Consider the following 25,526-nt stretch of genomic DNA (forward strand, 5'->3'; position numbering starts at 1 on the left):
AAATGCGTACTTTAATTAAAAATATCTTTATTTGGTCGGTCATCCTACGTAACAACTATAATAAATTCATTGTTTACTTTATTCTGTTTCTCATTTGTAAATCCTGCTTTACATATACTTTTGTATATAATTATTCTGCATCTCATGTAACATTATATGTTATGAGTGAAAATAAATGAACTTTAACTTTAGTTCGTATGCTTCTAGTATTTTTCACGAAAGAAGTTGCAGATATTTTAAAATGGAAAAATCAGTTACAGAATTCGATGTAAATCTTTTCTGCATGCAATATTACGTTTTTCTTAAAGCAGTGAGGAATTTGTATCAACTTTTATAAGACTGTGAAATAAATTTGAAAATGGTTACACAGAAAAATGTGGCGGGTTTCACGCTTTATAAAAGGGAAATCCTCTTTGATGCGAAAAACTGCCTCCTGGAAACAAAATTCATTTAATCTTAACATTTAGAGTGAGACAATTGCCTGAAAACTGCCTCTTCCGACTTTTGTTTCAAAGAGGCATATTTTCTAAAAATCTAACTTTTGGGGAAAAAAATTATTTTCGCCTTTGAATTCTAAGAATCATCTGTAAATTTCCCCACTACAACTCATGTCTAGATTAGTCGAGTGGTTGCGCAGTTCAATAGGCTGTAATCGTATATGACATTTTTTATTTGCTTCGAATTCCCTGTTATTTTTAAAATACATATATTTTTTAATTGCATGAAAGGGTAAATTAATGCATAATATACAATGTAGATTGTCTAAGAATTCTAAATAAAAATTCATTGTTATGTTGTAAATTCTGAATTGACCGGGTGATAGTTAATACAAATTTACAACACGACAGTACGTAAAGGTGGAATAACACATCATCACAAAATGGATGACCTCTTATCGAAACAACATTTCGTTTTTTAAAAGGATTTTATTGACGTCAACATGTTACTTACTTCATAGAGGAGTGGATAGAGTGTCGGGCTTGTGATCCGTACATCCAGAGTTTGAATCCCTCAGGGTCTTTTGTTGTTACCGGTATTTACTGAATTGAATTGTTTAGATATTCATTTTTATCCAAAAGCTGCAATTTTTTTTAGCTTTTTTGACATATGTACAGTTTATTTATCATTATATTTTTCATAATCAAATCATTTTCTGTTAATTTGAGTGACTTTTTCCAGGTGTGTTATTCCACCTTAAGAAGAAAGAAACCCCTCTCTCTCCTCTCTTCACAAAAGTCAACGGTTTATAAAATTCTTCATTTTACAGTACCCGCAACGTTATTTTTTACAATCCTATCCTATCGTATCGTGTATCAATCCTATCGTATCGTGCGTGTATACTGTTCTATCGTGCGTTAATTCTATCCTATCGTGCGTGTATACTGTTCTATCGTGCGTTAATCCTATCCTATCGTGCGTTAATCCTATCAGGTTTATCGTTTAATTTCAACAATTCTTCTGTTTATCCTATCGTGTTAATCGTTTCGTGCTTTTTATAAGCAAGTAAATTTATTACTAAGTTGCAACTCGTTCGGTGCGCCGTATACGAATATTTATCGAACAAGAATTGTAAAATCCTATCCAACATTCCGTCAGGATACTAATTTTTAAATTTTGTAGAACAAAATTAACCAATATAATATATAAATCATATATGTTAACATTGAAAATGAAATAAAAGTTTTTAGGAACAAGGTAACATATTTACCCGTATATCGAATATATTAAATCGTACGCAGAGTGTATACCTGCGTAAACATTAACTTTTATGCAATATAATTTTGTTGCATCATATTTTACAGAAAAAAAACTATTCATGATATAATTTATATTTAATTAAAACCTTGTATTTTGAACCCGTTATTTTCCGTGTGATATTTAATTTCAGGCTGAAATGTTCTTGGCAATCAGCTAGGGTGTGTGGTAATGAAAACAATGTTAACAAATTGTACGCGGAATGTGTATCTGCGTAAATATTTATTTAACTTGACTGTAATAATTCGTTTTTAATGCATCATTTTCTTATACAGAAAGAAATGTACTTATGATAGATTTTATATTTACTTTATACAAGTATAATTAAACTTTCAGAGTGATTTAATCTCGGGCTGAAATATTCGCGGCGATCGGCTAGGGTGTTCGGTAATGAAAACAATTTTAACAATACAAAAAAATTATTGATCATTCAAACTCATAATTTTATTTGAAAAAAAATTAACTGGTCATTTTTATACATTCTATAAATGATGCAGCGATGATTAACAACTCGGCAATTGTTACTAAAAGAAATTCCACGTAAATCTTTATTTGTACGTGTTCTCTCTCAAATTCTGCCATTATCAGTTTGTTCGTAAAAATCGTTTAAAGCGATCATACGTTTATCATGAACATCGTTTATCCTTTCCTATCGTGTATCAATCCTATCTTATCGTGCGTGTATACTGTTCTATCGTGCGTTAATCCTATCCTTTCGTCCGTGTATACTGTTCTATCGTGCGTTAATGCTATCCTATCGTGCGTGAATCCTATCCTATCGTTTATCTTGTAAAAAATAACGTTGCGGGTAATGTACATAAATATGATTTGGAGCAGAGATTTCATATGGTATTTGAATACTATTATAATCGTGGCTCTGACAATTTAAAAAACCCACCCTACTTCGCCGCAGTACATACATATATGTAACCATATTAATGTCCTTCCTGAACATTTTATTTGATATCTTTAGTGTTGTTTATATAAATCTCAATTTACAGATTGGGTCATCTTAAGTAGTATCCGTGATTAAAGGGGCATGGTCATGATTTAAGTCAATTTCTATTTTCTGTTTTTGTTATGTCACCTGAGTAAACTCAGATGACCTGTTGCTTAGGTCACCTGAGTAACCCCAGGTGACCTATTGCTATCCGTTTTCGTCCGTCGTCGGGCGTCGTGCATTAACAAATTACATTTTTAACTTCTACAAGGCTGATTGTTACCATTTTTGGTGTGAGGCATCTCTTTGGTAAGAGGAATCTAAATTGTGAAATTCATGGCTCTACCGCCCTCGGGGCGCCACAGGTGGGGCCAAATATGCAAAAAAAAGCCAAATTTTCAAAAATCTTCTTCTCTACTCCCATACATGCGAGGAAAAAACTGGTTGCATTGTTATGATGTCCATGAAGCCCTCTACCAAAATTGTGAAATTCATGACCCCTGGGTCAGGGGTTCAGGCTCTAGGGTGGGGCCAATATGGCCATATAGCAAAAATGTATTGAATCTTAGAAAATCTTCTTCTCTACTCCAATATATTTTTGTTAAAAACTAAATGCATGATTATAATGTCCATGAAGCCCTGTACCTAAATTGTGCAATTCATGACCCCTGGGTCAGGGGTTCAGGCTCTAGGGTGGGGCCAATATGGCCAGATATTTAAAATATATTAAATCTTAGAAAATCTTCTCTACTTCCATATATATTTGTTAAAAACTAAATGCATGATTATGATGTCCATGAAGCCCTCTATCAAAATTGTGAAATTCGTGACCCCTGGGTCAGGGGTTCAGGCTCTAGAGTTGGGCCAATATGGCCATATAGTAAAAAATTAAAAATGTATTAAATCTTAGAAAATCTTCTTCTCTACTTCCATATATATTTGTTAAAATCTAAATGCATGATTATGATGTCCATGAGGCCCTCTATCAAAATTGTGAAATTCATTACCCCTGGGTCAGGGGTTCAGACTCTGGGGTTGAGCCAATATGGCCATTTAGTAAAATGATTTAAATCTTAGAAAATCTTCCTCTCTTCTCCCACACGTGTGGGCAAAAAACTGAATACATGGTTATGATGTCCACTAACTCCTCTACCTAAATTTTGAAATTCATGGCCCCTGGGTCAGGAGTTCAGAACATTGGGGGGGGGGGCAATATGGCAATATAGTGTTAATGCATATAATGTTTAAAATTTTTCTTCTCTATTCTCACACATCTGTATTAAAAAACTGACTTATAATTATGTTTACCAGGAAGTCCTTTACTGAAATTTTAATTTTCATGTCCTCTGGAGTATGGGTTTTGACTCTAGGGCAGGGCCAAAATGGATGTATAGGTGTTAATGCATATAATGTTTAAAAATTATCTTCTTTACTCCCACACACCTGATAGGAAAACTGAATTCATGATTTTGTAGATCAGATCTTTAATTTTTTATATATTTATGCCACCCTTTGAAGAAGGGAGGACATATTGCTTTGCTGTTGTCTGTCGGTCGGTCAACCAACAGTTTCCGTTCATTTTCTTCGCAGAGGATAAACATATTGAAATGATGATTTGGTAAACAGGTTTATCATGATAATATCTAGGTCAAGTTTGATATTGGGTACAATCGAGCAATTTTCGACAGAGTTATGGCCCTTGGACGTGGAAAATTCCAGTTATTTGCAGTTTCCGCTCATTTTCTTTCGGAGGATGAACATATTGGTATGAAATTTGTTATACAGGTTTATCATGATAATATATAGGTCAAGTTTGATATTGGGTACGATCGAGGAATTTTCGACAGAGTTATGGCCCTTTGACATAGAAAAATTCCAGTTATTTGCAGTTTCCGCTCATTTTCTTTGTGGATGTTTCCAAGGGAAGGGGAATACATATTTCACAAGCATCTACTGTTATATCCCCCGCAAACAAAGTTTGGGGGGGGGGGGGGTATATAGGAATCACCTTGTCCGTCCGTCCGTCTGTCCGTCTGTCTGTCCGTCTGTCTGTGCAATCGTGTCCGGTCCATATCTTTCTTATGGAGAAACATTGGAAATTCTTACTTTACACAAAAATTGCTTATGACCTAAGGGTGTGTCATGACCTTCACCCAAGGTCATTCGGGCAAGGGCAAGGTCACTAGCAGAAAAATGCCAAATTCGTGTCCGGTCCATATCTTTCTTATGGAGAATCATTGGAAATTCTTACTTTAAAAAAGATTGCTTATGACCGAAGGTTGTGTCATGACCTTGACCCAAGGTCATTTGGGCAAGGGCAAGGTCACTGGCAGAAAAAAATGCCAAATTCGTGTCCGGTCCATATCTTTTTTATGAAGAAACATTGGAAGTTCTTACTTCACACAAAGATTGCTTTTGACCAAAGGGTGTGTCATGACCTTGACCCAAGGTCAATTGGGCAAGGGCAAGGTCACTGGCAGAAAAAAGTGCAAAATTCGTGTCCGGTCCATATCTTTCTTAGTGAGAAGCATTGAATGTTCTTACTTCACAAAAATATTGCTTATGACCAAAGGTTGTGTCATGATCTTGACCCAAGGTCAATTAAGGAGGTTCAAGGTCATTATTTCAAAAATGCTAAATTCTGTGTGTGTCATGTCTTGTATTTATGGAAATATTAAAAGCTAAAATTTGACACAAAGCTTGCTTGTCTCAGGCCACATAAAATCATTTTTAGATTCTCATCCCCGTTTTTCTGAAAATGGCCTGCCCCGATGAAATTTTTTTTTTTGGGGGGGGGGGATACAATTTCGCAAAAAATCGGGCCCAGTATACCAATAATTCAAAATGTTAAAATATTAAATGGCTGCTTGACATGTGGATTTCGTTTTATTCAAGTCATGGTTGTTAACAGAAGGATGCAAATGTCCTCATGCATAAACAGTTAACTTAAAATTAAATGGAATTAAAGGATAGAAATTGCTTGTTTACTCCTTTTAGCATTAATACCAGTTTTAAAAAATAGAACAGTTGTTATTTATAGAAAATGGACAGTGAAATAGATTCATCCAATATTTTCTATTATAGCAAAAATACACGCGTTATGATTTTTTTCTTAGCGGGGGGTATCAATTGTGAGCTTGCTCACAGTACCTCTAGTTTATTATAGGATTCAGTTCTTTTTGAAAGATTTCAAGCAGGGAGGTGGTCGTCATTACAAATTTCTAATTTTTCTACTCCAGAATGAAACCTAATTAAATGCATATATGAGACTCCTCGACAAGTTTGTGTATGGGTTATATGCTACTCAGGTGACCGTTAAGGCCAATTTGCCTCTTGTTTATTTTTTTTTTTTATTATTATTTACAATGATTTATGGAATCCGATGCATATCTACTGATCAAATGAAATCCGTAGAGATATAAGCAAGATACAGGGCTCATAATTCTTTGTCATGTAAACAAGGCTCGTGTCCTGTTTTTGTTTACATAGGTTTAATATGCAAGTAAAAAATCATTTTCATGCTGATTTGTCAAGTATCTTCTCATTTATTTTGAGCATAAATAAACACATCCTAACATTTAACATAATTAATTTAGGTTTAAAACTGGAACTTTCACTTCAACATTCGAAATGTAAACAAAAGCTTTGTTTACATAGCAAAGAATTGTTAGCTCTGTAATTCGCTTATACATGTAACTCAACTAATGACAATAAAATTTTGGTTGCCCATTAAAAATGCCCTTTTGAAGAATTGTAAACATTAAAATCGGAAAAATAATTTTTGACCAAAATCGTGACCATACCCCTTTAAAGCATTAGAGCAAAATTCTGTAAAATTAGTCAAGCTTCAATCGCATGAAAATATTCGACTAGTTGTAATTGTAATTAAACGATCCTGCTGACGTTAAAAATCAATGCATTTAAATGTATCAACCCATTAGGTTTTGCATAATATTGGTCATTCGTGTTCTTTTAAGGAAAATATTGATTTTATTGCCATTGTTAATTGCAAAGAAAGTGTACTGTTGCCCATAATTGTGAATTCTAAAAACTGTCTCTAAAATACATGTTTCTGTGTTCCGAATCGTTTTGATATAATCATGTTCTTCAGCCTGCAAATAAATTTTCTTCTTTTCTAATTTCTAACATGGGAAATGTAGTATTAAAACCATAGAAATACATAAACGTTGAGAGCTAGGGGCAAATGTAAGGACGTTATTCAAACCAATACAAAAGAACTTAAAATTAATTTAGTGATCACAACAGCGAGTTAACTCAAACTTGAAACAAAATAAAAGAGACAATACAGAAAATAAATATATTTTATTAAAGTTGACAAGAATATACGTCCTGATAATTCAGAACGTGAACATTCTACTTTTGATATAACACATCATACATTTATTAAACGGTTCATGGGCTGGCCACTTCGGCGAAACCGACTCTGTTGTTTCCCATGTCGAACTCGGTGTAAAATCGACCAATGAAAACATCCCCAAGAATCCATAATGGACCGGCGGGCGGTGGGACGTCTAGACCGATAAAACCGCTCAAACAAATAGTCTGCCCTTGCTGTGAGACCTGATTAATGAATTAGTGGTGTGTTAGAAAAAGAACTACATGCAGTTAGTGATAGTCTAAAGGCACCGTGCAAAGACGATACGGCAGCACACTACACACGCCAAACACAATTATTGTGCGTAATGAATATAATACTAGACCTCAATCACATGCATGCTACATACCACATTCGCTTACTTAACGTAAAGTAATACTTGCACAATGCTAATGCAGCCGCCAATAAGATTTTACACGTGCATCTGATATCAGTGTCAACTACGTGTATATATACCGTATAGCCGGTTCTTTTTACGTGTATCACAAAATTTGCGAAAATGGTGAAAATTCATTTGAGTCAGTCATATTCTGCAATTTGGAAATATTCTTATAGAAATTAATACAGGATATAATTTTTTGCAATGTAAAAGTGATCGCCCCCCCCCCCCCGAAAACTAGATCATCATGAGAATAACCAGATATACGGTAGTACGGGACGACAACAAATGCCTGATCAAAAACATTTCAAATCAATTTCTATCAACGAATGATGCTAGCGGATTGTTTTGTAATCAGATCAAAATTGAATGGGTTAAATATTCACACACTCGATGCTACATGTATAGCATGCTCTCTATCAAAAAAATCCTTCCAGCATATAAGATATGATATATAGTAAGTGGGTGTAATCGTAGATAATAAATCAAAGAGATATGTATGTTAGTGTTCATATAGAGATATAATGACAGTAATGCATATTGATTTCAGGATACCAATAGTTCCTAATGGAAGCTGTTATGGTTCTGACTTTGAAGTCTTCGAGATTTTTTTTTAAATCAATCGCTAGAGTTCATCATTATATAGGCTATTATTTATTAAACGCTACACATACGCATAGCACTAGTTCTCAAAGAAACCTATGTCGGTTCTTTTTATTATCAACCATGCAAAAGGGTCTACAAATGAAATCATTAAAGCACACATCCACAAAATAAAAAAAAAACAAACAAACACCAACAATGCACGTGCATTCGAGCATGTCATGGCAAATCATACAAAAAAAGCTACTGTATCCCTTCAGACAATAAACTAGCATAAGTAACAGTATAAATCATGTAATCAATCATTTTACTAACCAAGAGTTTTTATCTCTTTAGCTTGTAAAGATGATTGGTAAAGTTATAGCCCTTAGTTCCGTATGAACAAATACCAACTAAGCAATAACTTCCCCCTCCCTTCCCCCAATCCAAAATAATTTTAAAAATATATATTGTCTGAAGAGACACAAACAACTCTAGTATTGATATTAATTAATTGAGACTGAAAGAAATGATAGCGAAATCAACTGCTGTTTATTCAAAAGCAAAGAGTAAAAGAAAAAGACAGCCCATTCCAAAAAGCTAAATCTCCAGGCACTACTCTAAAAAGCAGAAAAAAAGATGTTAGTATAAGAGGGCAAAACTGTTTGAGACAGAATGATAACAATTACCCCTTATTATCCCAGTATTATTTCACCTAAATTTATGTTGTCAAGTTGTATTCATCAGTAACTGAATGGGGTACAAATTTTATAAAACTGACATTTCAGCCTGTATTTGAAAATATGGGTTTCATAACAAAATGGAATGTTCCTTAATAATCCCAACTGAAGATATAATTCCATGAACTCAGTGATAAAAGCCAAGATCAATACAGAGGAAATACTACATCCCGGATATAGAAACCCAGATATTTAGCTACTGGTTCGGGCAAAGCCAACTCTGCTATTGCCCATATCGAACTCTGTGTAGAAAGCACCAATGAAAATGTCGCCCAAGATCCACAGAGGGCCGGCTGGAGCAGGAATATCCAGTCCTATGAAACCACTCAGGCAGATTGTTTGACCCATCTCAGATACCTGGAATTACCAGCAAGTCTCATCATAAAACCTTGTTTTTCATAAAATGCTGTGGAATCATTCATACTGAATTCATGGGGGATGAATTTTGGATTAGTTGGATACCCCTTACCCACAAATTAATATTCCAAACAAATCATGAAAAACATTCTTTAAATGCTATAAATTAAGGACCAGATTTACAAAATTTCATCAGAACAAAACTTTAAAAATTGACAATGAAAATTGATCCCCATAAATTTAATGATTTAGCAGTATAATTGTTTCAAAAAAACAATTGTAATAATCTGTGGAAATGATGAACCTAAAATCTTATTTGTTGAGAAAATCATTTAAAATTCTACATGGTGTTTATGCTTCAATAAATGAATATTGACCAAGTTGTGATTGCATATACATAATTTGATATAACAATTTGCCCATAAATTTTATCCAAAATGTCCCTGTCCTTTAACTAGGTAATCTTACACAGTTATCTCTATGTCAGCGCCTTCATCTATGATATACCACACAAAAAGAGATAAATATATCAGTGAAGATTACAACTGTCTGACACAATTCAAACAAAGTTAAGGTCACCATCATTATTCGACTGATAACTGATGATTTATGAGGTCGCTTCATTCATTATAGACCACACAATCTGTAATCATTGATTATCAAAGAAAAAGATAGTGGATCATATGCGCAACTTGTCTATATTAAATGGAGTACTTTCCTAATGAACAGCTGCATCATTGATTCAGGGGGATCAGAGAAATGGTCTTGTTTCTATTTTTTATAATACTTACAGTTAGTATATAATCTTTGCCCTGGAGGGTGAAGTCTTTTCCGTTCAGTGTAAAGCTCACTGGAGGCAAGCTTCCAATTTTAGAACAGTCCACAGTGTACTGTGAACAGAACACACAAATATTTACACATCATAATATCATAGCATTACAAATTCAACAAATTGTGGTATTCAAGACACCTTCCACTGTACAATTTTATAATCAAATCAATTAGAGAAAAGGGAATAAGAATTCAACTCTTTTAATGAATTAATTATAAAGACAGAGTGCATTTCATATAAGTTAAGTAAGGTAACTCTTGTTCTAGGTACCATTCAGATGTATTACCTCCCCTGCAGCAAATGGTTTAGCTCCAATCATGGCATTGAGAGACTTGACTTCCGTGGATGGACCAGCCAGAAGAGAAGTTCCAGTATCAGCAATGGCGTTACAACCTCCAGAGCAGTATTTTGATGCCTTTCCATTGACTTTAACTCTATAATTTGGAGAACAGAAAATTCCAGTGTGTGCCAAGAAGGTCTATACAGCCCAGGATGAAATTACTTTGGTGCAACAAAAACAGACAGCGGCAGATTTATAGTATTGCTCTAGTATATAGACAGCAAAGACAATGGTGAGTCTATCTTTAGCAAGACTTCGGGGAATTTCCTTGTATATTCACACAGCTGTCATCCTAACACTCAGTGTAAATATTCAACTTCAATAAACAATACCCACCCATCCATTTTGAACTGCCAGTATCCTTTGCGGGTTACGTTGACGTAGGTGAAGTTTCCGGAGTAGTACTTGGGGTCACTTCCTCCCAAAATCATCTCTCCTCCTGGCGTTCCAGTTGGATTTCTGAAATTTTTACATAAATATATGAAAAAACATGTACGGTATGTGAAATAAGTTAATACTATAAATTTAAGGATTTTAGTACTGTATACAGAGAAATTTATATCTCTATTTTATTTTCGCCCCTTTTGCTTTTGTTGTCAATGGAAAAATCCAAAACAATTTCAAAATTGCTGTGTTGAATAGAATGATCAAGTATTTATTATTAACTGCATGTGTTGCTGGGGGAATTCAAAACTGGACTAAACCATTTACAAGGATGGGGCAAAAATAACCCAGTATCACTGTACATCACTGTATCAATAAAACTTCATACAGTTAAACTTCGATATCTCGAACACTGAAATCTCGAATACAATGGATATGTCGAAGTGATTTGTAAGTCCCAACTACTTATTTTAAGTATTCTTCTCTCGATATCTCGAATACTTTGATATCTCGAAGTTTTTAAACAGTCCCATCTAGTTCGAGATAACGAAGTTTGACTGTAATTACATTGTGTACTAGCTAGTTGATGAGTCAGGTGAAAATTGTATAAAGATATTTCTCCATGCCTAAAATCCATTCAAGTGAATAAAATGCAATGTGTATATATCCAATGACAAATAAATGACAAATAAATAAGTCAATAATAAAATAATTAAATTTCATTAAGTTAAAAGTAAGGTACTTGTGGGTGAATGCGAGGTCAATTATAAGACTGTATGATGGATCTTTCAATGTAAATATCTTACCTATCCAGGTAAAAAGAAAAGATAGGTGCTGGGACAAGTTTTTGTGCTACCATGTTGTTGAAGACTGGTGTAACACCCTTTACAGATATTTCGGGGAAGCCCATTCCCAGAATTCCATCAAACTTGGCAGCAACAAATGTGATTCCGGGCTGTTCTGTGGCCTCGGCAAATGTCTGGTCCTTGACCTTGATATCTCCTACCTACAAGGGAGATGTAAAGATTGTAAAATATCACAAGGTACATGTACACGTGTATGTTCTTTGTGTATAACACAGATACTTTCAATCAACAATTATAATGGTCAGAATTGTTTAGTAAAGCTTAAAATCAACTTTATTTGACTGTATATATTTCATTTATTGTGAATTTCAAAAAAAAGGAATCTATCATCTATATATCGCATTCTGTCAATTCTACATCGACATTTAATCATAGTTATTGAATATACATGTACAACTGAAACATTTATATGCATTAAAAATAATTTATTGCTTTATAAAAAAGATGATCTTAAATCCAGGTTACAATTAAGTGATGCATCAATGACACAGAGTGTGAGGGTAAAGTCATTCAAACATCTTGATGATTCAGATAAAAGCATTCCTTTAGTTTTCATGTCATGACACAGTCCTTTATCAATTTTATCAATTCTTATCTCGATAACTATAGGACATTGTGTCCTTTGAGCAATTAAGAAATCGTACTTTAAATTTACTTTAACACTCTTGGCTGATAATGCATGGAACAAAGTTTTAAGTTCAAAGAAAATGTGAAAACTTCGAGAAAAAAAAGAGAGAATTACTAGGCCTAATACTAATATCAATGTGGTGATTTATAAGTTAACCAAGCTCTACACATAGATGTTGATTATCATACAAAAAGGGATTTAAAAATTTGTCTAGAAGTAGTTAAAAGATTTTTGCCATCTGACCAGAAAAAATGTTTTTATATCCATGATCATGTCTTGGGTGATCCTTTATTTAATTTGATTCCCTTATTGTTGTATAAGTGAAAGAGCATATCCCAATATGATCAAGACCTAGTGTCCTTCAAAGACTGAATAAAATGTCCTGTTAACAGAGCATCATACAGGATCTTTAAAATGCAGGTTATATTTCTATTCATTTGATGCTTCTTTGTATATCAAATTAAATTTTAAAGAGGCCATCAACTCAGTCATTTCTGAGTCAAGCAGCTCTACATGTGCAAAAAAAAAGGATATCTCTCCTTAAGTACTAAACAAGTTGTTTGATCCATATGAGGCGTGTGCAAACATATATGTTTCTGCAGTCAACCATATTTAATACATGTATTTACATAATAAAATATTGTTGTAATGTTAAAAATTTGCATGCCAACAATTCTTGTAAAGTTTAATGATCCAAAAACTATGTGCTTACATGATAATTAATCAATTGTTTAAACTATTTATTCTTGGAAAGTTAATTCAAATTATAAGGTATTACTTATATAAATTGGTTTATATATATACCCTCATCTATAATTTCAAGGACCGTACCGTAACAGTATCAGTGCTGAGGAAACCCTTCAGACTTCCTGTTCCGTAGCGGATCTCGAAATCAGTTCCATTGGCTTTGTAAGTTGATGACTTTGTGCTGTCATATTTATTGTGCAATACTGAAACAAAATGCAGATTTCTGTTTCATTTCAAAAAAACGATCTATATCATCTCCTGCTACCTAATGTCAGTTATTACAATGTAATAAATTCTGAAACTGTTGTGTCATTGTTTTCATAAAATAAAATGTTTTTTTCCAAATACCAAAATACTTACAGCATGCAATATCTGACAGTTTGCATTTCTTTGATGGAACCCAAAGATTTGATGAGCCAGTGTCAAATATGACTTTGAAGTTCTGGGGAGGAGTTCCGATAGATATTGGTCCATAGTATTGAGCCTGTTGATGATATTTAAAGACTACTATCAATAGTACTTCAAACAATTTAAATGAATGTTAAAAATGTATTCGCAGTTATTAATAAATGTATCTCTGAATGTATGGAAATCAAGTGGTCCTCTCAGTAAGTTTCAACAAACTAGGAAGAATTGATCCTATAATCTTAAGATAATAAACCTTCAAGTCCTTTGCATCTATATCATCAGGTAATTATGCATGATATTGTAAAGGAATTATCATTTGACTAAGCGACTGAGCTTGCATTACAAAAAATACATGTACATGTAACTATGGTAAAGTGTAAATAAATAAGAAATAAAGCCTTACATCCATATAATTTGACAGAGGTTCAGGCTCTGGTCCGGTCTCATATCGATTGTACTTCCTCTTTAGATATTCAGCTGTAGTTCCTCTCTCCAAAAGAGTCTCTCTGACTGTTTTATCTATCTTGTGGAGCTTTATTCTGAAAAAATAAGTGCAGAACACAGTCTAGTGATGGTGCAATTTATTCAATTTATTAATTGTTATACAAAATCAGGAGACACACTAACTGGTTTTCAATTACATACCAATAATCAGTTCTAATTTAAGCACTTTTATATTGATAAAAAGTACCTTTTTTAAATTGTTAAAGAATTAGTGGATGTGTCAATAATTATAACTTTGGGCATTGTTCTGGAGAAGAACAAGTTAAATTTTCAAATGACTTGTCTGTGCCTTTCATTGTACATACTCTGTTTTAATTATGTCAATTCCATGCAGAACCAAAAAAGGTAATAATTCAAGATAAAGATTTTACCAAAACATTCTTAATTTTCAATGTACAATTCAATTGATGACTCTTGGGGCCAAGAGGAAAAATGTACAATATATACTTATAATGCACAATAAACACATTTAAACACAAGAAGGACAGAGTTGTATGATTGAAAAAAAAGCAGACAAAGACATCAGCATACATGTATATATGCATGTACATGTACTATTGTGAATGAACACTGCAACTGTACTCATCAATGGCAATCTCTCATGGTCATAAAGATATAAATACTAGTATGGCTACTAGAGGTAATTAATCAATCATATAGCTCTGGTACAGTACTGTGCCTTCTGAAAATTAGATTACCTTTCTTTATTACAAATACCGTAAATACTATTAATTTATAACTACCCAATTGATATTACCTTAGAACCTTAAGTACTATGTATATTGCCAAAATGATAATGGCAATGGGGAGCAAGGCACACTTAAGGGTCAATGTACTCAACTACTGTTAAAAATTGCTGTACTTCTAAAGATGTTAACTTTATACTGCCCATAAACATAGTAAATTTGACAATGTGTACACATGTATGGTAATAAGAATGGTTCAAAGCACTGTACTCACATTAATATAAAAGGATATCAGAACATGATCCCATTTTGCAGAAAATTGAAATTGATACATTAATCCAACCATAAAGGAGCATAAATTCTTAGTACATGTATCTTACAAAAAACTTACATATTTTAAAATCATGTGTTTCCAGGGATAAACATATACTAGCTGCTCTCAGCAAAATTTGGTGATACTAAAAATGTTGCACTTACTGTATATCTTGTCATAAGAGATATAAGTACAAAATTGTTAGTCTCAACAAATCTCCCTGAGATTTGAGAACTCCATTTACTCGGGTCAAGTGGTTAATGTACAGTAAATCATCAAGTAGATAGTGTTAAAATTTTAAACAGACTGTTAAATGACTCAAACATACGTAACAGAATAGTCCAACCTTTTTCAATCTAAGCAAGACTAGCTACATGTACATATAGCAATAAGATGTGTCAGATATGTAATGATTTCAGGAAAGAGACTTGGGTTAACAAACTGAGAGAGATCCAACACATGCCTAGCACTTGTTTACGAGCGCAAAAGTATGGATCTGACTATTCTCTTTTGAGAAGTGGACAGGCATAGCGGATGTAGGCTATGCCTGTCCACTTCTCAAAAGAGAATAGGATCTGACGCTTTCCAACCGATACGGGGAGGGGGGGTCATAGTAACGTTACGCGACTCATAGGATAGGGTGCTTTGTTTGCAACGATTGCTGTTCATCGTATAAATGCAAGAAAAAGGCTTTGAAGATAGGATATGATGCTTACCTTTGTAAGGCAGAGACATATGCTGCAACAAAAAGTAGGATGGAGACCCTCAGAAACGACTTCATCTTGCTGTACACCGGCGAAACACTGCTGCAGTTACTGAGTTAGACAAAAACAGTCACAGGGTGAACAATCATATGACAAATCACGTGATTTTTACTTTTCATTTAGTTGCCGGTGTCTTCTTGTTTCGACGTAGTGTTAGCTGGGTCCAGGGGTCAAGAGACGTGAGATATGCGTAGATTAGGGGCATCGTATCCGCTCTACACTCTATGACAGTAGCGCAGATACGATGCCCCTGTGCTTTTAAGAGCATGATAGTGAATGACAGATTTTGTGTATAATCAAGATTGTGTGGCATTTCAATTTTAATGTTAACTACCAAGAAACGTTAAGGAAGCCAATCAGACTGAGAGAGAAAAGCGCGTGTTCGAGGAAAAAAATGTAGGCCTACATGTTTCTCAGTATAGGTTTAAGGAAAATGTGGATGTAATTATAATAATGGTATTATGGAATTGTTTCAACGCTTGTAGTCTTTTTGTTTTTCTGACAAATTCAAAGTTCACCATTTTTTCTATAAAAATATGCATGATTACAAGTAGTCATAAAGCATATATTTGTAACGGGCGGTTGCCCAATGTTATACAGTACTGTATATAGTCCCGAATTAAGCACAGGATTCGATTCTAGTTTTATAACCGTTTATTAAGATATTACAACAATACTTGCACAGCGTAACAATAACAGTGCTTACTGTTCAAATGTTTTCCACCCCACTCTCTCAAATCCTGCTTCTCAACAATATATGGAGAACATACAAACACCGTCGGGCTACCCCGGGCCGGGACGTACTGTGACGTCATATTTAACAAATGACGTTAATTATACAACGAGTGCGACAATTTGATATACGTGAACAATATTACTATAATAACAATATGCACACTGATACACATAAACATATGCTGATTAAATACAATTCAATTACTGAAATATTAATTAATTCACATAAAATAAAGAAGTCTACCGCCACACTCCCCCCTTCCCAAGACCTAATGTACTATGTACATTAGTCTCAACTATCAAACATCAAATGTGCATACCATAAAGAACTGAACAAGTATCAATAATACATACATAAGAATACTTACATATCATAATAAGCAACACGACATTTTCATATATTACAACATATAAGATATGAATGGATACACACATGTCAAATCACAAAGTAAACAATATGAAAATTATCAAAGTTCACAAATCAAAGTTAATGAAATTAAGCACATTTATAAATTTATTGTCTCACGTTCACGGTTCGGGGAAGAGTTCCTCACGCTCAAGTAATTCAGTAATTTTCCTCTTCATTGCGCGGTTTTCGCTCTCTAGTTCGCGGAGGGACGATCCAGGTCGCTGTAGTCGTTCCAAGCGCTCCTTAGCTAACAGGCGCACACGTGCAATTCTGTCGATCTGGTTACCCAATTTTACAATATACATCTGGAGTGAGTCCTCACTTGAAGGTATGGGCGGTATAGCAAAATCGTCGTCACAATACGAATAAGTCTGCGTTGATTTAGACTGTGGTTTGTGTAAATAATCGTCAAGGGAAATTTTCTTCGAGTCGGTCTGCGTTGATACACTTGCAAGTTCCGTCGTAGAGAGAAGACGGGCTGCCATCAAAGAAGAAGGTTCCAACGTCAAAGGAGGTTCCAACGGCAACGAAGACGGGTCCAACAAGGAAGAAGACGGGTCCAACTTGGGAGAGGACGTCTGCACAGAGGGAGAAGATGGCTCCAACGAGGAAGAAGATGGCTCCAACGAAGAGGACGGCTCAATCACCGGGGGAGGAATGACCACAGTCCCGGGAGCAACATTCGCCATCGAGGGGAATCCAGGCAGGGAAAGGACGCCAGCTGTCGGGAAGGTCTCTGCACGGCGGAAGTTGTATTTCAGAAGTCCGGGGTCAATAAAATTGGTGGCCCTCACCATCTGGCTGGTTGCCTTAGCGATGGTCAAACTGAGGATGAAAGAATCCGTCTCCTTATGTGTAAACTTAAGGTGGCTTTTCATGTCCGATTTCCTCCTGACCAGTGCCTTACATCCTTGGTGAGGGCACGCCCACTTCTGTACCTCACGAACATGACGCTCTTCCCAATGGCGCTGGAATTTCGCCCTCGATGGGAAGGTCCCTTGAAAGTTGCAATCTGCAACAGGGCATCCCATGTTGGCAACATAGCCAAACTCCTTCACCTCCAAGTTGAAGATGCTTTCTTCGAAGTTGAAATCATCATCGGCCATGATGTCTAGTACGTCTATACATGCATCTGGTACGACGTCCATGTGTGAACTTGACATAATTCCTGACAAAAAAAAAATAAACTGTTAAGTTCATAAACTCTACAAAACACCAACCTATATCCTCAAGAACAAGACCTTTCTCTAGTCTTATGTTCAAGTGAATGTAATTCACTAAGTTTCTCACAACAAATAAAATCAAGCTTAAACAAAATCACTCAATGAATATCAACATTCGCAAACATGCACAGATACAGTCGATACACAACCGAAAGCACTAGCCCATGGTTTTAAACTATATGTATGCATGTATCATGTACGAATAATATCCACCATAACTCACTTCATATGAGTGTAAAAACAATATATTAAAACAATTTATGTCATAAAGTTCACATGTCTTATTCATGTACCTACATGTATGTTCACGGAACTTTATATAAATGAATATTCATTACACTCTAATTCTCTCGATGGAAATTACAACACCAACAACAAGGCTAATTTCTTTACTGAATCGCTTTAAATTTCAATATGTAACGTAGTTTATTATATTTATGGACTGAAAATAACTTTGGGTTTGAGGCGTCTGCCTCTTCTACTGAATTGCGGTGATTTGGGTCTGGGTTCAACCCTATCATCACTTTCCTCCTCATACTCATTTCTATCATTATTAAAATCCACCCCCTGTCCCTCATCTGACTCTAATTTCTGATTGAGTAACTTTAAATGGTCAACATGTACTATTTTTAGTTTCCCGTCACTGCATCTTTTTATTTCATAAGTTATATCTGATAATTTTCTGACAATCTCGTAAGGCCCTGTCCATCCTAAACCAAGTTTTTGGTTTGCTTCAGGTGGATACCAGCGTAGCACTAATGTTTTTGGTTCGAATGACCTAATCTTTAATTTAGTGTCGTAGTAACGCTTTTGTTTCTGGAAACTACTCTGTAAATTTTCATGCGCGAAGTCAAATGCATTTTGCATTGCTTCTTTTAACCATTCGACGTATTTTACGGAACATTCTATAGGGGCGTCATTAGGGTGAGTCGGTGACCCTGTGATAATGTCGATAGGGAGTGAAGTCTCCCTTCCTAGCATTAGAATATTTGGGGTACACTTAGTACTTTCTTGTACTGAGGCTCGGTATGCCATAGTTAATAATGGTAAATGTTCATCCCAATCATCTTTATAATCATTGACGAACATCGCCAACATTTGTTGTAAAGTTCTGTTAAAGCGCTCTATCATCCCGTCTGATTGGGGATGAAAGGGCGTTGTCCTGGATTTTTCAATTTCAAAAATGTCACACATTCGTTTAAAAAGATTTGACTCGAATTCGCGCCCTTGGTCTGTATGAATTCTTAAAGGCGAGCCATATCGGCATATAAATTCACATACTAATTTGTCAGCGACAGTCTGTGTCGTGTGGTCCGGAAGAGGATAGGCCTCTGTCCACTTCGTAAAATAATCTCCGACCACCATAATATATTGATTGCCCTTATCAGTTATAGGGAGAGGACCCATTATATCTATTGCGACGCATTGTAAGGGTCGGTACACTGGTTCGCGTTTCATGGGCGACTTGCCCAACCCTGGACCGGGTTTCCTACGCTGACATGGAACGCAGGTCTGACACCAGCGAGATACATCGCTTGTCATCCCTGGCCAATAGTACCTAGCCCTAACTTTACCTAAGGTCTTCTCTCGACCTAAATGTCCAGCTGACTTTGCATCGTGTAATTGATTTAAAATTTCTGTTCTAAGGACTTTAGGCACAACTGCTTGTAAATATGTCAAACCGTTCTCGTTTTTCCATACTCTACTTAAAATGTCATTTTCCAGTTTTAACAGCTGTCGTTCTCGTATAAGCGCTGTCATTTCAATGCTAGTACTTTTAAGCTTTGATATATCTGTACCATTTTTCAGACACTCTCGAATTTCACATATAGATTTGTCATTAGTCTGGGCTTCTATCATACTTTGATTACTCCAGTGAGGTAACCAATTTGGTTCATGTTGATTTATTAGACAGTGTTCTGTAGTGTAAGACGACTGATCAGCATCTTGTGCTGATGTCTCTTTGTTCGAACTATCCTGCGAATCTACGGCAGTAACGATCGCAGAGCAAACTTGCTCTTTCCCACATTGATTGCACTCGGCACGTAAACATCTGCGTCGCGGTCTACGTGACAACGCATCCGCATTACCATGCGAAACTCCTTTGCGGTGTTCGATACGAAAATCATAAATATCGAGTAATGAGAGCCATCTTGCTACTATACCTTCCGGTTCTTTGAAATTTTTGAGCCAAATTAAAGACGAATGATCTGTTCGGATAAGAAAGTTTTTACCGCTAAGATAGTATCTGAAATACTTTACAAACGTTATAACTGCAAGCAGTTCTCTGTAAGTTGTGCAATAACTACGTTGAGAACGAGAAAGAGTCTTGCTAGCATAAGCGATGACTCGTTCCTCGCCATCTTGAATTTGTGACAAGACCGCGCCGATTCCGAAATTACTCGCGTCTGTGTCTAGCACAAATTGACCGACACGTGTGGGATAAGACAAGATGGGTGCGGAAATTAAAGCTTCTTTCAGCCTTTGAAATGCTACATCGCATTCATCGGTCCAGGAAAATTTTCTGTTTTTCTGAGTAAGTTGCGTTAATGGAAAGGCTATAGTTGAAAAGTTTTGAATAAATTTTCTATAGTATGACGCAAGACCCAGAAAACTGCGAACGTCGGTAACAGATTCGGGCTGCGGCCAGTCGTCGACTGCCTTGATTTTCTCTTCATCGCATTTTATTCCGTCGACTGACACAATGTGTCCCAAATATCGAACTTCATCTTGAAAAAATGTACACTTTTTGGGTTTTAATTTTAACTTAGCACTTTTGAATCTGTCAAAAACTAGTTTCAAGTTGTCTAAAGTTTCTGTAAATGTTTTACCAAATACAATCACGTCGTCAAGATAAACGAGACAACGTTCCCATTGTAACCCGTTTAGAACAAGTTCCATTAGCCGTTCGAACGTTTTAGGACTGTTGGCCAATCCAAAGGGCATAACGCGAAATTGGTACAGCCCACGGTGAGTCGCAAAAGCCGTTTTAGGCTTATCCTCCTCGGACATTTTCACTTGGAAAAATCCTTGAGCGAGGTCTAAAGTACAGTAGTATTGAGCACCTGAAAGTGAGTCTAATGAATCATCGATTCTCGGTAAAGGATAGCTATCTTTAATTGTTTTTAAATTCAATTTTCTATAGTCGACGCAAAATCGAGTGCTATTATCCTTTTTCTTAACCAATACAATGGGCGCTGCCCATGGCGATTCACTTGGCTCAATGATGCCTTGATTCAGCATTTTGTCTATTTCTTCATTAGCTATCTCTCGTTGGTGTATAGGCAATCGCCTAGCAGGAATTTTTACAGGTGTTTGATCTTGTAACCTTATTTTGTGGTGGACTAGGTCTGTCTGACCCACTCGTCCATCCGGTCCGACAAATATATCTGAATACTGAACTAAAACTTGTTTAAGTTTATTTTTCTCGTCCGTTGACAATCTGTCTGAAACATTAGACATAAGAGGACTTAAGTGGTCTGGTAAGTCTGTCGTTAACAGTCCGTGGTTGTCTTGTCTAACGTCTGTAGACGCTTGAGTTTCTTGCCGATAAATTTCTGTTATAGGCTCAAGAGAAGCTACATAAGCGTTTTTCTTTAATATAACTGTTTCTGGTGTAGGGTTCAAAACAGAAAATACCACTTCTGAGTTGTTTGATTTTATTATTGACTTTGGTATAATGACGTGTTTTTCACCCATATAACCTTCAAATGGTTCTAAAATACTGTCCATTTCGGGTAATTTCCCTTTGATTTTCCCTTTCAGAAATATTTCTGACTCTCCGGGAATTTTACATGTCTGAATTAATTGTACGCGAGCGCACGAGTTTTCCGATTCAAACTCATTGGTTAAGGCCAAGTCAAAATTTTTGAACTTCAAAACACCTTTGCCGGTATCAAAAGTAACATGATTACGAGCTAAAAAGTCTAATCCGAGAATTCCTTCAAGATTTCCTAAATCAGCTACCATAACCGTTTGACTGAATTCTTCATTCTCGATACATAAATTCATAGTACAGCGACCTAACACGGTCATAGGTTCTCCGTCAGCGGTCGTCAAAATTGACGATTCATTCTCCAGTTCAACATTTCTCAAGGAATCAAACATTTGCTTCGACAGCAAAGTAACCGCGGAACCCGTATCTACGAGCATTTTAATATCTGAGTTTCCTATTGAAACTTTTATAAACCAGCAGTGTTGAGAAATAGCAGCTAATCTGAAACTATTAGTATTTGGCCTTACATTTTTATCAAAATTTGCAACACAATTGTTTGTCTGAGCTGAGCCTGTGGCCTCCATCTCAGCCCGTTCTAGTTTAAATTGGCATGCTCCTTGGACTGTTGTGTCCTTGGAGTCCTGACTGACTCTTTTCTCGCGTAATTTGAATTTTTCTTAGGACAATTACGGCTGATATGACCTTCTTCATTGCAATTAAAACAAATAAACTTTTGAGAGACTCTAGTTTTAATTTGCGAACGCGTGTGATTTCTCTGTTCGGTTTTCTCTACCTGACGGGGTCTTTCCGGTTTATTTAATAAATTGTTTAGAGATTCTTTGACATCTCTCATCGAATCCTCTAACCTATCAAGTCTAGATGTCTCGAGGTTTGAATGACATGGGGTTTTCTGAATATCCTTTTCAGAATTTCCTGTGTTTGTCAAGGCCATAACATTTGAATGTACGGGCTCATTCGGTTTACGTAGTACATTGTACGAACCTTCAAAAGCTTCAAATTCTACAGCTAACGATATAGCTCGATCCAGCGTGCTCGGATGTGCAAACTGAATGTGTCTCTTGATATCTTGATTTCCTAACCCAGAAATATACTGCTCAACGATCAAACTCTCTCTCATTTCTATAGGTATAGACGGAAATGCGCGACTCGCTAAACGCTTAAGCGCATATCCATATTCAACTACCGATTCTTCGCGATTGCGACGTCTATTTCTAAACTCACAGCGATATGCTGTAACCCGTTCAGGTGGACAGAATCTCTGCATTAATACGGACTTTAATGTCTCGTACTGACATAAAATTTCTCTGGGTAATTCTCCTAACACGCGCTGAGCTACGCCTCGTAGACTCATAGCAAGCTGAAGCGCTTTTTCATGATCATTCCATTCATTCCACTGAGCCACTTGCTCAAAGTGACATACATAATCATTCCATTCAACTTTATTTCCATCAAAAGTGTCCGGTTCTTTCGGTTTCATATTTATAAGCTTTGTACTTTTCTGTACATTTGTAGCTTTTTCTCCAAAGTTTGTACCTTCTAAGTCATTGTAAAAAGCATGCATGTCAAAATCAGCATTTGCCCCATTTGGGCCTCTCTGAGTCACGTGATTTGTTAAAGTTGACGGCGCGACATGTTTAGAATCGAGGGGAGGATTTATGTTTCTTCCAGGATATTTTGGATTATGTGTGAATGTTTCAACTATATCAGGAGTATTCATTCTCCTATTTGATACACGTTGTCTTGAATCACACGATAATTCTTCATTCCTATCGAAACAGTGGAGAGGACTTTGTTCTGAACGTGAAAACAAACCTGATTCAACATGAACTTGTGTATCTGGAAAGGGGTACGGATCGTGTTTCTGTGATGAATGATCAGCGACCGACCTACAATTTCTGTGTCGCGGACACGTACAAGTGATAAATTCACTTTCTGATTTTGAAAGACATCGATCATTGTTTTGATAAGATTTTGGTCTAACGACTGAGTTATCGTTCTTTCCAAGACTGTCAAGAGGCGGATCAAACGTTCCATTAAATAAGCGCTCGGACTCGTATTCGGTCTCTGAACAGTCAATGTCTAGGGGTAAGTTCTGAAGTTTCTTACTAACTGCTTTGTTACATATATGTCTACATTCGACGTTATTCTCGAAAGATCTGTTCTGATCTAAGGGAGCGGACTTATCGTCTGTTGTCAATAATGGCGGAGATCCGCGCATCAAGAAACTTGGTGTGAAAAATTTCACAAACCCGTTAAAACCACTGGACAAGTTATGTAAAAATGATTCATTCGAAGCCATTGGCTTTTTTTTTTTCTCTGTAACAAACTATACAAAACAAACAGTTAAAACCAGAATCAATATCCCGCGGACGGAGCCCCCAAAAATGTAACGGGCGGTTGCCCAATGTTATACAGTACTGTATAGTCCCGAATTAAGCACAGGAATCGATTCTAGTTTTATAACCGTTTATTAAGATATTACAACAATACTTGCACAGCGTAACAATAACAGTGCTTACTGTTCAAATGTTTTCCACCCCACTCTCTCAAATCCTGCTTCTCAACAATATATGGAGAACATACAAACACCGTCGGGCTACCCCGGGCCGGGACGTACTGTGACGTCATATTTAACAAATGACGTTAATTATACAACGAGTGCGACAATTTGATATACGTGAACAATATTACTATAATAACAATATGCACACTGATACACATAAACATATGCTGATTAAATACAATTCAATTACTGAAATATTAATTAATTCACATAAAATAAAGAAGTCTACCGCCACATATTTATTAAATTGTAAGATAATATATCAAAAAAAATTTTAAACGGTGTTTATTAATTTTCATTGTTTGAACATTAAATGTAATCTTTGGTATCCAAATCTGTGGCGGAAGAAGTTCAGCGCATGCAGCTAGCTTCCTCCACAAATCCAAAACACACTTCGAGACAATATATTATAAATAGTAAATACATGTAGTGTATAATGCTATGATTCTGAGTTCATCCCCTCCCCCTTTCGACTTGTCGTTTCCTTCGGCGTAACATTTATCACTGGGATTTGAACCATATAAGGACAATATCAACGTAATACAATATTTCTCATTAATGATGCGTGCATTTATAATATAAAATATATATGTATTGTATTGTACTGTTTATTTGCTATAAAATTCACTTGAACTATAAGCAGTTGTAACATAGGCCTACTTACTCAAACAATAAAATGCTTTCTTTGGTGATTCATTCGGGATATGAAGGTAGTGACATTGCAGAAAAAATACATAACCCGCGATAGCGCGTTATGTAAATTTTTTTCTGCAATTATCACTACCTTCATTACCCGAATGAATCATCAAGGAAAGCATTTTATAGTTTATATTAACATCCGTCTTTAAGCTAATCGATAAATTAATTTGGAAAAGTAAGTAAAATTCACTAAATTACTGTTGATGTACGTGAGTAAGTTAGCTATAAAAGAAACAGCCAAATCGTCTCCTGTGAGACTTTGAGTCTGACATCGTCATGATTATTTCGTGCAGTCCGTGATTTTTCCTAGGTCGCTATAGGTTTGGACCAATCGATAAACAGGTCGTGTCGATATCTGCCCTGTCATTTTCTTGTCAGTTTCAGCCGCTGTAGATCGACCAATCGATAAACGGGGCGTGTAGATTTCAGTCTGGCTGTTTCTATAGAGCTATGAATTAACTATAAGTTTCCGTAAGAAATAGGGGGGGGGGGAAATTTGGGAGATGTAAATATATAATTATAAACACATTACGCTAGCAG

The 25,526-nt window shown here is 35.8% G+C and overlaps 2 protein-coding genes across 3 annotated transcripts; both read right to left on the bottom strand.

Annotated features, from left to right (window-relative positions):
- Nucleotides 1-7,003: 7,003 nt before the first annotated feature.
- LOC105337691 (lysosomal aspartic protease) lies at nt 7,004-15,734 on the bottom strand. Of its 2 annotated transcripts, none has more exons than XM_011442552.4 (9): nt 15,574-15,734; nt 13,758-13,893; nt 13,307-13,430; nt 13,031-13,149; nt 11,512-11,711; nt 10,658-10,780; nt 10,268-10,415; nt 9,941-10,039; nt 7,004-7,276 (listed from the first exon to the last, which is right to left on the bottom strand). In XM_011442552.4, exons 1-9 carry the CDS (start codon nt 15,636-15,638, stop codon nt 7,109-7,111), a joined length of 1,182 nt encoding a protein of 393 aa, XP_011440854.3. In that variant the 5' UTR covers nt 15,639-15,734; the 3' UTR covers nt 7,004-7,108. The 2 variants fall into 2 exon arrangements, with proteins under 2 accessions (XP_011440854.3, XP_011440855.3); XM_011442553.4 differs by having other exon boundaries at nt 7,004-9,149.
- Nucleotides 15,735-16,257: 523 nt separating this feature from the next.
- On the bottom strand, nt 16,258-24,520 carry LOC136275512 (uncharacterized). The gene is made up of 2 exons (XM_066084938.1): nt 24,244-24,520; nt 16,258-17,933 (listed from the first exon to the last, which is right to left on the bottom strand). The coding sequence occupies exons 1-2, from the start codon at nt 24,350-24,352 to the stop codon at nt 16,885-16,887; spliced, it is 1,158 nt and encodes a 385-aa protein (XP_065941010.1). The 5' UTR covers nt 24,353-24,520; the 3' UTR covers nt 16,258-16,884.
- Nucleotides 24,521-25,526: the final 1,006 nt, after the last annotated feature.

This window comes from Magallana gigas, chromosome 5 (assembly GCF_963853765.1).
Source record: "Magallana gigas chromosome 5, xbMagGiga1.1, whole genome shotgun sequence".
Classification (NCBI taxonomy): domain Eukaryota; kingdom Metazoa; phylum Mollusca; class Bivalvia; order Ostreida; family Ostreidae; genus Magallana; species Magallana gigas.

Excerpts from the sequence above, each read along its gene's own strand:
- LOC105337691 (XM_011442552.4), bottom strand. The coding sequence starts at position 15,638 with ATGAAGTCGTTTCTGAGGGTCTCCATCCTACTTTTTGTTGCAGCATAT. Across the intron at positions 13,150-13,306 it reads ACTGTCAGATATTGCATGCT|TATTGCACAATAAATATGAC; the intron begins GTAAGTATTTTG and ends ATTTTGTTTCAG. Across the intron at positions 7,277-9,940 it reads GCAAAGATTATATACTAACT|GTCTCACAGCAAGGGCAGAC; the intron begins GTAAGTATTATA and ends TTCATTAATCAG.
- LOC136275512 (XM_066084938.1), bottom strand. The coding sequence starts at position 24,352 with ATGACGTCACAGTACGTCCCGGCCCGGGGTAGCCCGACGGTGTTTGTA. Across the intron at positions 17,934-24,243 it reads GGGTGGAAAACATTTGAACA|GAATTATGTCAAGTTCACAC; the intron begins GTAAGCACTGTT and ends TTTTTTTGTCAG.